Consider the following 10,412-nt stretch of genomic DNA (forward strand, 5'->3'; position numbering starts at 1 on the left):
ATAAATGTAACTGTAATTAGTTAGAGTTACTGAGAAAAAATGTGTAATTAAATTACAGTTACTTTTGGAAATGTTAATGATTACAAAGGGGACTACATCTGAACTTTTTTCACACACATCCGAGTTTAGGACACAAAATAGGACACATTCTTATTCTTAATTGTTTTATTTCCTATTTGGGTTTATGCATATACTTTATTTTTAAGATTAATTGTTTTTTTTTTTTTTGTTTGTTTGTTTTTTTTTTGATTTTTTTGAAGGCATTGTTAAATGCCAGCGTCTCCTGTCATAAATATGCAAACATTTGATTTCAAAACCAGTATCATAGCTATTAAACTATTTCTTGTTATGATTTCAAATATGTATTTAATCTCATAATGATCTCAAAATGAGTATGAGTTGTTAAGTCTGAATTTGTGGTGGCTGTGCTTTAAATTAAATTACTACATGGCTCTGTGGAATGCTTGATTCTGATTGGTCAGTCATGATATTCCAAGGTATGTTATTCCCTGATAACAACTGGTAAAAGCTAATAACTCAGACTCATCTGGGCAACTTAAATCAGCGCTATACACATGATCGTTTTTCTTAGTAGAAGCTTTGCATTTGGTTAGCTAATAAAGTGTTAAAACTCAATTCAATATTATGTTTACAATTTCTTAATTCTGTCAACTTGCCACTTGCTAGCAACTGATTTCTTCATGGAAGCTTTTGTGTCAAGCAGCTGTGTAATAAGTGGGATAATGTACATCCACCAGTTATTACAAAATAAAGATGTATATTATCCCTTATTTACTAAAATCTTAATTCAAGTAATAAAGGATTTTGAACGTCTGACAGTAATCAGTGTTGAGTGCTACTGTAAGGTTAATTCTGCCTAATTTAAATGTTTTAAAATGATTAACAATTAGAAATTTAGAAAAGTAATCAAAAGTAATGTTACATTTCTTTATTAAAGTAACAGAAAAGTTACACTACTTATTACATTTTAAAAAGAGTAACCTGTAATCTGTAACCTATTACTTTTCCAAAGTAACCTTCCCAACACTGTTTGTTACAGTCTGCCCAAAATGTTTATGATCCCAAAAGTAGTCATTGACATCTTGAATAATGACAAATGAAAATGACAACCTGAGCCTTGTATGGGCTATAAGGCACACAAACAAAATACATTTATGTACCCCTAAAGGACCCCTGAGCTTTGGCCCCAATCCATAATACATCTCTGTGTACAATAAATATCTGATTCAAACCATGTCTATGCCGGACAAATGGAAAATGCTGATGAGCATTACTGAAATGATTTGTTCCTCCTCTGTGTTTTTTCTTCTGCACACATTTTGAAACATAAAACATGATCTGTGGATAAGACTGCTTTACGCTTCTTCATCCAGTTACAGTTACTGACTGGATCATGGACTCATTTAATTTTATACTGAGAAAATTAAATGCTGTAAATGAACTAAATGCATGACTGAAATATGTTGAATATTGTAATAATGAACAAAGAAGATAAAGAAGACAACACTTTTTATTTTGGTAGGCTATGTTGCAAAAAAAAAAAAAAGGTTAATTCAATATATATATTATAAATAGTAAATTTTTTTTTTTTTTGTGTGTGGCCAAAATATATTTGAAATAAATGCTAAATATATGTTGCAAACAGTGGAGGTTAATTCAATATATTTAGAAATAGTAAATATATTTAACTTACCAACTAGATGCCACAAGCACAATCCGCACAAAACAAATGGATGGAGCATATTCTCTGGCCGTTTGCCCACCATTCTAACAACTAAACCTTCCGTTAACACCTCAAGCAACTTTGTAGCTGCATGTCACCAGTTCCCAGTCGCTAGTAGGCGTTCACACTGCTAGTTGACACAAGCAGATTTTACAAGCAAAGGTCTCTGAAAGAAAGTAAAGGAAGTTACCAGATCGGTGTGACGGTAAGTTGTGGGGGTGGGGTTAGGTAAGGGGTATCATATATGTAACACCCAACAGTTTGAAAACACCACAAACCCACAACCCACAAAGTCAGAAATGCCCATTTTTGTTCTACAGAAACCTCAAATTATAATGTTATGTCATTGACACTGCATTCCTTTTCTCATATATATATTCCTATATATGTGATATGTTTAGATGCCTCTAAATGCATCAGACGTATTTCTTTAAAATGATCATTTCAGTTAAGAAATTAAGAAATTTCAGTTAAATATATCATATAGGTGACAAACACAGTGATATTTGAGAAGTGAAATAAAGTTTATATGATTTATGGAAAGTGTGCAAGAATTATTTAAACAAAATTAGGCATGTGCATAAATTTAGGCACCACAAAAGAAAAATTAACTCAATATTTTGTGCATCCTCCTTTTGCAGAAATAACAGCCTCTAAACGCTTTCTATAGCTTCCAATTAGAGTCTGGATTCTGGCAGAAGGTATTTTGGATCATTCTTCTTTACAAAACATCTCCAGTTCAGTCAGGTTTGATGGTTTCCGAGCATGGACAGCCCGCTTTAAATCACACCACAAATTTTCAATAATATTCAGGTCTGGGGACTGAGATGGCCATTCCAGAACGTTGTACTTGTTCCTCTGCATGAATGCCTTAGTAGATTTTGAGCAGTGTTTAGGGTACACTGTATACTGTGTCTCAGGAGCATTCAGTATCATTATCTCATTTTGACCAAAGCTGGTTTTGCATCTCAACACTTCATATATATGAAGTAGAAAAAATTACAATACTATTACAGTTTACAGACCAGTCACTCCGAAAAACTATTTCTCAAATGCTTGTTCTTTTACTATTCTTATATGCTTATTAGCCTACATACAGTCAAACCAAAAATTATTCAGACACCAGATATAATTTTTTTGTTTGTTTGTTTTTGTTTTTGTTTTGTTTTTTACTAGTGGGTGCAATTCATTTATGTAAACGAGGATAGCAAAATAAACTGTGACTTATTATACCCAAAATTCTTCATATAATGGACTACCCCTAAAAGGTATACAAATTTGGGAACAAAAATTTGATTTGACCTCATCATATTTTGTTACATTCTATCAAAGTTATCTGTTATCAAAGTAAAAAAAAAAAAAAAAAAAAAACACTTTAATTGTGCTGACAACTTTATCAAGAGATCCCACCCCCCATGACGTTAAAATACCGCGTGATGGGTGGATCCCCAATGATTCATTCAGCAACAGTGTTGCCAAGTGCGCGGTTTTCCCGCGGACTTGGGCTACATTAACACCCTTGCCGCTGGTTGAAATATCCCAATAATGTAATAGCTTCAGTGTGAATTTTTCTCCTCCAGAACACGATTTTTTTTTTTTACCAGGAAATCGCCCTCGAAATGCAACTGGGCTAGTTTTGAGTAGCAATTGGGTGGGTTTTGTTGTGAAAACTTGGCAACCCTGGTCAGCAATTCCCATCCCACAGGCCGCATGCACTGAATCGCGCCGGCGCCATTACTCACTAGGTGCGTTTCCATTACCCATCAAGATGCGCAAATTGAAATTGCGAATTGAAACTATGCTTAATGGAAACGCGTCAATTTCGCAAAAACTCCCATATATCACAAAAAAAGTTTTTAGCTTGCATGAGGTGGTTTTTCAGGCAATTCGAAAAATGAATATATGAAAACAGCCTTTTCGCATTTACAGGTCACATGGCACATGTAAAAAGTCATATGATCATTCTTAACTTCATGACAACAATCACATATCTCACGCAGAGATCGCACTGGCATAGTGTTTGGAAATATTCATGCATAATTTAAACACATAACCACATGATATTAAATTAAAAAATAAAACATTTTAGAAAAGAACGGCAACATCACGGTTGTCTGAACCAATGAGCTTTAAGTTGTGTCGTCATCCAGGCATTTCCCATCGTGCTTTTGGTCAGCGCAGACGGTGGAGAGCTACTGCACCCGACTGCTCAATCCGACACAGCCGCTTTGCCGTCGCGAGAGTTTTTTGGCACACCTTAGCATGACATCAGAGCAAAGCGGAAGTAACTCGGACACATTTCTAACCAGCATGCATCTTGCGGTGATTACCGGTGATCGATTCTGCGCAGAATTTGGTCATCTCAAACAAGCCTGTTGTCATTTAGCAATGCTTTTTTTTTTTATCAACATTTATAAAATATCGCCAAAGTTTTGCGCAAATCTGTAATGGAAACGCGCCTAGTGTATTCAAGGTAAGAATTACAGTTTTAAAACTGAAAATGTAGAGCATGTAATTACATTGTTTACAAACCATAATGTTAACCGAGACATTTTTTTTGTCTAGAATTTAGATATACTCAGATCGCGCCATATGTTTCCTCTTGTTTGTGGCGCAATGCCTAAATGATAAGCTTGGTGTTCCATACGCCCTATAAAAGACAAATAAAAGACACTACAAAATCTCATGCTTAAACTGCAAAGTTTGGTACCGGGCTGTGTGCTCACGATAGTGTAAATTAGGTAAATTAGTGAACTATGCTTTAAATGTTGCCCTGTGCCACTGTTTACACAGAAATAATTTGTTTATGATAGAATATTAAATCCGATGGCATTATTGTGTTTCCTAAAAAACTGTAAAAATCAAAGGCTTAAATATGGAATTTAATCAAACTTTAATGTTCTTTGTGTTTTACAGGAAGCTTGAAAAAAAATCTCTTACAAACCAAATTACCATTTACGAGGCAGAAAAGTCAGTGTCAAAGTGGCTAATCTGTGACAGGATATAGGGACCAGTGTTGGGCAAAGTTACTTTTAAAAGTAATGCATTACAACATTGAGTTACTCCATAAAAAAGTAACTAATTATGTTACTTAGTTACTTTTTATGGAAAGTAATGCATTACTTCACTTTTGCGTTACTTTTTAAATCTGGGCAGGACTTGATTGTTTGTTTTTAATATAAAAAGATATATTTTTGGCAAATGTAAAAGCCTTTTCACACCAAAGCCTCAGGCTTTGAGAAAAGTAAATTCATGTCTGTACAGTAGACCGCAGAAGAATAAAATGTCAATTCTTCAGCAAAAAAAAAAAAAAAAAAAAAAAAGGAAAACAAATATTAGATTATCTTGAGTGATTTTTGGCTTATTAGTATGGTTGAATTGGATCATCGAAGGTCGGCAGCAAAGACATTGGTTAGTACAATGGGATTAATTGTATGAAGGATATGTTGTTATTATTTAACACTTAATTTTTCAATGCGTAAGTAAGATGTTTTCTGGTAAAGTGTTAGACTTCCAGTTCATAGTCCGCCATAGTGAAATAACGAGAAGAATATTGAAGTGCTGTAAACGGTAAAACAGTTTGCACTACAAACCAGTGTGTTCATAATTAAGATAATACATTAAAATTATATGGTAAGACACACCAGTTTGCAATATCAAGCAGCAAAACAAGCTTTTTTGTGCAGTTAAAAAATAGCTGGAAGTGGATGAGACCGGAAGCCAGACACAAACATTTTTACAAATGGCTGCACCCACTGCTATGGGAAAAATAAGGTGGATAGCAGGTTTGCGTCATATTCCGAGTTGAATTTCACTGTTTTATTCATTTTAAAGAATACTGAATCTGTGTTTTGTGACTAGATGAATTAATGCATGTTCACATTTATTCTGGAACTAACATATTACTCCCGATTTCTCTCAACATGGGGACAGGAGAGCTTTTAATCAATAAATGTCAATTAAAAAGTAATGTGTTACAGTACTAGTTACTAAAGTAACAATATTAAAGTAATAATATTACGTAACTTGCGTTACTTGTAGTGCATTACCCCCAACACTGATAAGGACATCATTCTGCAAGGTCACAGTGGAGAGCAAGATAAGTAAGTTTAAAGATATTCTTGATTATTTCATGCAAATACGATCTTTAAAAAAAAGACAAGAATCATCCGTTTTAACTGAAAAAGTGGTACAGTGGTTGACAAGGACAGAGAAGTGAGGAGCTGCACTCTTGGTTTGTTTGTTTGTGAAATGTATTTTAGAGTTTTCAGATATGCATATACAAACCATACAAGTTATGCCAAATAATGTTTGTCAGGCGCTTCACTTTAACTTTTTTTTTAAGTTACTTATGTTTTATAAAGTTGCAAATATACAAGTTGTAATGGTCACGTTTAAATGATCCCAACGAAACCTTGCTTAAAGCATGCAGAATACAAGTTATGACAACAAATAAAGTTTTTCAGCTTAAAATAAACTTTTTTTTTAGATACTTGTGTTTTATAAAGTTGTAAATGTACAAGTTATAAGTCATGTTTAAATTATTCTAAATAAATTTTGCTTAAAAGCATCAACTACTGGTTTCTGCTTACTAAATACCTTTAGCATTTTGAATTTAATGTAATGTTTGTGTTTAGGGGTTTACTGTAAAATAAGGTAACCCAAACAGACAAATATATTAGCCCATGTGTATACCTGTTGTGGACCATAAGAGACTTACATAGACATAGCTGGGTCCCATCACTAACCTATGTAGGCAGACTCACGTAGGCACCAAATGGGAGCTGCCTGGTTAACCCATATGGACCCTATATGGAGCCCATCAAGGGCTCAACATCAGCCCATCTGGGTTAACCCATGTGGGGCCACCATGGAAAATGCGGACAAAATTAGCTGGGTCCCAGTTGCAACCCCTATGGGCCCCACATGGATGTGTTGGCTAGAGCAAACCTTTCATTGATTGTTTACAGTGTGGTGGAAGTTATTCTTATCAAGGCGTAAAAAATGAATAGTGTGTTCGACCTGATGCGGCGCTGCGGAGACTGGTAGGTGTTTGCCTGGAAGCAGTGGATACCGCTGTTCAGAAACACAACGAAACGGATACGGAACAGAATCATCTAAATCTCCAGAGATCATCTTTATTAAGATTTTTTCACACCTTCACAGAAACGCGCAGAATATGGCATTGCTCTTTCTGCTGTTATTGTTCATGGGCGGTAAGTGATGGATTTCTGTTCTTTCGGTTTCATTTTAGACACCGCAGTATAAATACCCAGATCTGCGTTGAATACATGGGAAATGACGCCGACAAAACACAGAGGCGTCACATAATGATAACATTTATAAATAATGTAGCAAATTTTACATGTGTCATATCACATTTGAAACATTCCCCGTCGACAGCTGCTGGAAAGTAATACTACATTAAAATCGCATTTGCTGAAATTTCTATTATTTCTGAAATTGGCTTTTTTATTTGATTTCTATAATTTGAACGACATTGTTGACATCTTTAGTAGAGTCTAATCTGTAAAACGGATTCAATGTGTTTTAGGTGTGTCTGGTGCAGAAACAGACGAGACGATGCCAGTGATGGAGGGAGATTCCGTCACTCTACACACCAATCTTACTGAAATACAGAACGATGATACCATATTGTGGATGTTTGGACCTAAAGACTTTGCCATATCCCAGATAACGAGAAAGAACGATTTTACCTCATTTTTTGTCACTGATGAGGCTGAATTCAGAGGCAGACTGCAATTGGACCAAAAAACTGGATCTCTTACCATCAGAAACACCAGAATCAGACACTCTGGACAATATAAACTAGCCATCTCTAGAGAACAGATGACAACCAAGATATTTAGTGTTACTGTCTTTGGTGAGTATCAGGTCTTTAAATGTAATAATAATCTTGCTTGGATTAGCACTGTGTTCAATTGTTTATAATACACCATCTCAGACACCACAAGTTGCACTTAAAAAAATAATTTTTATTTGCTGTTAAATTAGTTAAACTTTACATGTATTATACATAAAACATCACATATAGTGATTTCTTTTCCAGGGGCAGTTGGTGAGACGGATGGAGTGAAGGCAGTGTCAGTAATGGAGGGAAATTCTGTCACTTTACACATTGATACTGAAATACACACAGAAGATCTGATCCTGTGGAGGTTTGGAGATAAGGGGATCCTTCTGGCTAAAAGTGATGTAGAGACTAAAGAGATCTCTTTAAATGATGCTGATGAGAGATTCAAAGATCAACTGCAGCTGGATCCGACTGGATCTCTGACCATCAAGAACAGCAGAACTGAACACACTGGACTTTATGAGGTACAGATCAAAGGCCATGAGAGCTCACAGCGATTCCTTCTTTCTGTCAGTGGTGAGTAACTCTAATCTTTCAGTGTAGTGACATACAGTATAATTAAATCAATGGTTCGATAAATATTAGATTACATGAACATGATGAACAATATGTCCGAAAAGAATTAATTGTAGAAAATGAAGTCTTCTCTAATAATAATATAATCAAATCAGCTTCAGGTAAAAATTCAGATGGACCCATTCGCTCACACTAACTTTCTAATTGTTTCTCTATGTCTGTTTCAGAATTGGCTTTGTCTTTTGGTGAAATGGCAGCGATAGTTGCTGCTGTTCTGCTGGTGGCTGTAGTTTTAACTGCCGTGGTGATTTACTATCGCCGAAAGATTGCTAAACTGCAAATTGGTATGTATTACAGCAGGGCTGACCCTGACCAACTTTTATCTGCAAGATTTTATCTAGCAACACTTGCATCAAAGCAAATTCTGCCACTGATCATTCACACAGAAACGGCATAGCTTTTTGATATAACACCAATTCTGCAAGCAATATAAATACAAGTACTGCACAAAAAAAGACATTAAGATTTATTTAGATTAGAAAACTTTACTAGTATCGTCCAAAGGTGGCTATAGTACATGTGTGACATTTTGTGATATAGAGAATCCAATATTTTGTATATATATATATATATATATATATATATACTGAGGTATGAAAAAATACAGGACTTTTCACCAAATTACTTGAACCGTTGTCGGGAATTAAAAAAAAAAAAAAAAAAAAAGCATTCCTACTGAATAGAATTTCAAAAATAAATAAATCTCTCATTTGTGTGCCCAGTGCATCTAAAATTTGCCTGTTCGCATATACCAAATCTTTAGAGCTTTGCTAATTCTGAGTGAACTGATTAATTTGCCCTACAAATCTTTACAGATTTCTCACAGTGTCTTACAGTCACTTGATCTCATGAATACATTTTCTGATTTCTGTTCTCTGTTTCTATGTGATGCTTTGACGGGTGAAGAGAAGATAGATCCAGTGACTGAGGGAGGTTCTGTCACTCTACACACTAATGTTAGTAAACTACATAAATATGTGATACAGTGGTGGTATGAAGATGAAGATAAAGACGAAAAGAATCTCATTGCTAAAGTTGATAAAGTGAAGAATGAGAAACATGTATATGTTGGTGCTGATGGAAGATTCAGAAGCAAACTGGTGGTGGATGGTGAGACTGGAAATCTCAAAATCACAGATATCAGGACTATTCACACTGGACTCTATAAACTGAAGATCATCAGCAGCAAAAGAACCAAATACAAGACAATTTTTGTTCCAGTGAATGGTGAGTATATCAAGTCTTTCAGTGTGTAAATGATCATGCATTGTGAACAGTTTGTATTATCAGAAACGCAGTTGCTCAAAATTTAACAAAATTGAATTACTTACAGATTTGAATGACTTTAATTTGTACCCTGCTAAAAAAAATCTCAGATTTAATGAAATGTTACAATGTTATGAGAATGAAGTCATAAAATTAGAGATTCAGGTAATATCCTCTGTTTTACTTTACTTTGATGTTTATTTATTTTTATTTTTATTTTTTTTTAACTTTCCTTATGATTGTTATCTCAAAATATTCTTTCTTTAAAGTCACATACAGTGGGCAAACTAAATGACACAAAATTTGAATTAAGTTGGTGCTATATGTCAAACTAGTTTAAAAAATGTCTGATATTGAAATTGCAAACTAAATTCATTCCTTTGAATTCCTCTGTTTCTATGTGACACATGTGACATAAAGTGAAGACAGAATCAACGAATCTGGGAAGTTCTGTCACTCTCCTGACTGATGCTAAAATACAGGAAGATGATTTGATGCTGTGGACGTTTGGAGCTGAAAAGAGTCGCATTGCTAAAATTGATTCGATGACAAACAGAACTGATGAGAAATTCAGTGGCAGACTGCACATGGATGAGGAGACTGGATCTCTGACCATTAGAAACATCACAGATGGAGACGTTGGACAGTATAAACTACAAATTATCAACAGCAAACAGACCACAATCAAGAGATTCAATGTGATTGTCACCAGTGAGTAAAACATCATTTATTTTAATAACTGTATTTATTAATGCAACACTTCCAGTCCTCAAATCTGATTGGTTGGGCAGCATTTTACAGTTTTTCTCAATTGCTAAAACACTATAACCAGTCTTTTGAACTAAAATTTCAAAACCATAATGCCATTTTTCAAAAAGCACACCCATTTCCCTGAACTATAAACACTATTTCCCTGCTTTAACACATGAGTCAGATTTGGTGAACTGTTAC

General features: G+C 34.7%; 1 protein-coding gene across 1 annotated transcript; it reads left to right on the forward strand.

Annotated features, from left to right (window-relative positions):
• The first annotated feature begins 6,858 nt into the window (after positions 1-6,858).
• On the forward strand, positions 6,859-9,039 carry LOC127159071 (uncharacterized). The gene is made up of 5 exons (XM_051102007.1): positions 6,859-6,960; positions 7,299-7,628; positions 7,815-8,135; positions 8,363-8,479; positions 9,011-9,039. Exons 1-5 carry the CDS (start codon positions 6,924-6,926, stop codon positions 9,037-9,039), a joined length of 834 nt encoding a protein of 277 aa, XP_050957964.1. The 5' UTR covers positions 6,859-6,923.
• Positions 9,040-10,412: the final 1,373 nt, after the last annotated feature.

Source organism: Labeo rohita, unplaced genomic scaffold (assembly GCF_022985175.1).
Source record: "Labeo rohita strain BAU-BD-2019 unplaced genomic scaffold, IGBB_LRoh.1.0 scaffold_1896, whole genome shotgun sequence".
NCBI classification, from domain to species: Eukaryota; Metazoa; Chordata; class Actinopteri; order Cypriniformes; family Cyprinidae; genus Labeo; species Labeo rohita.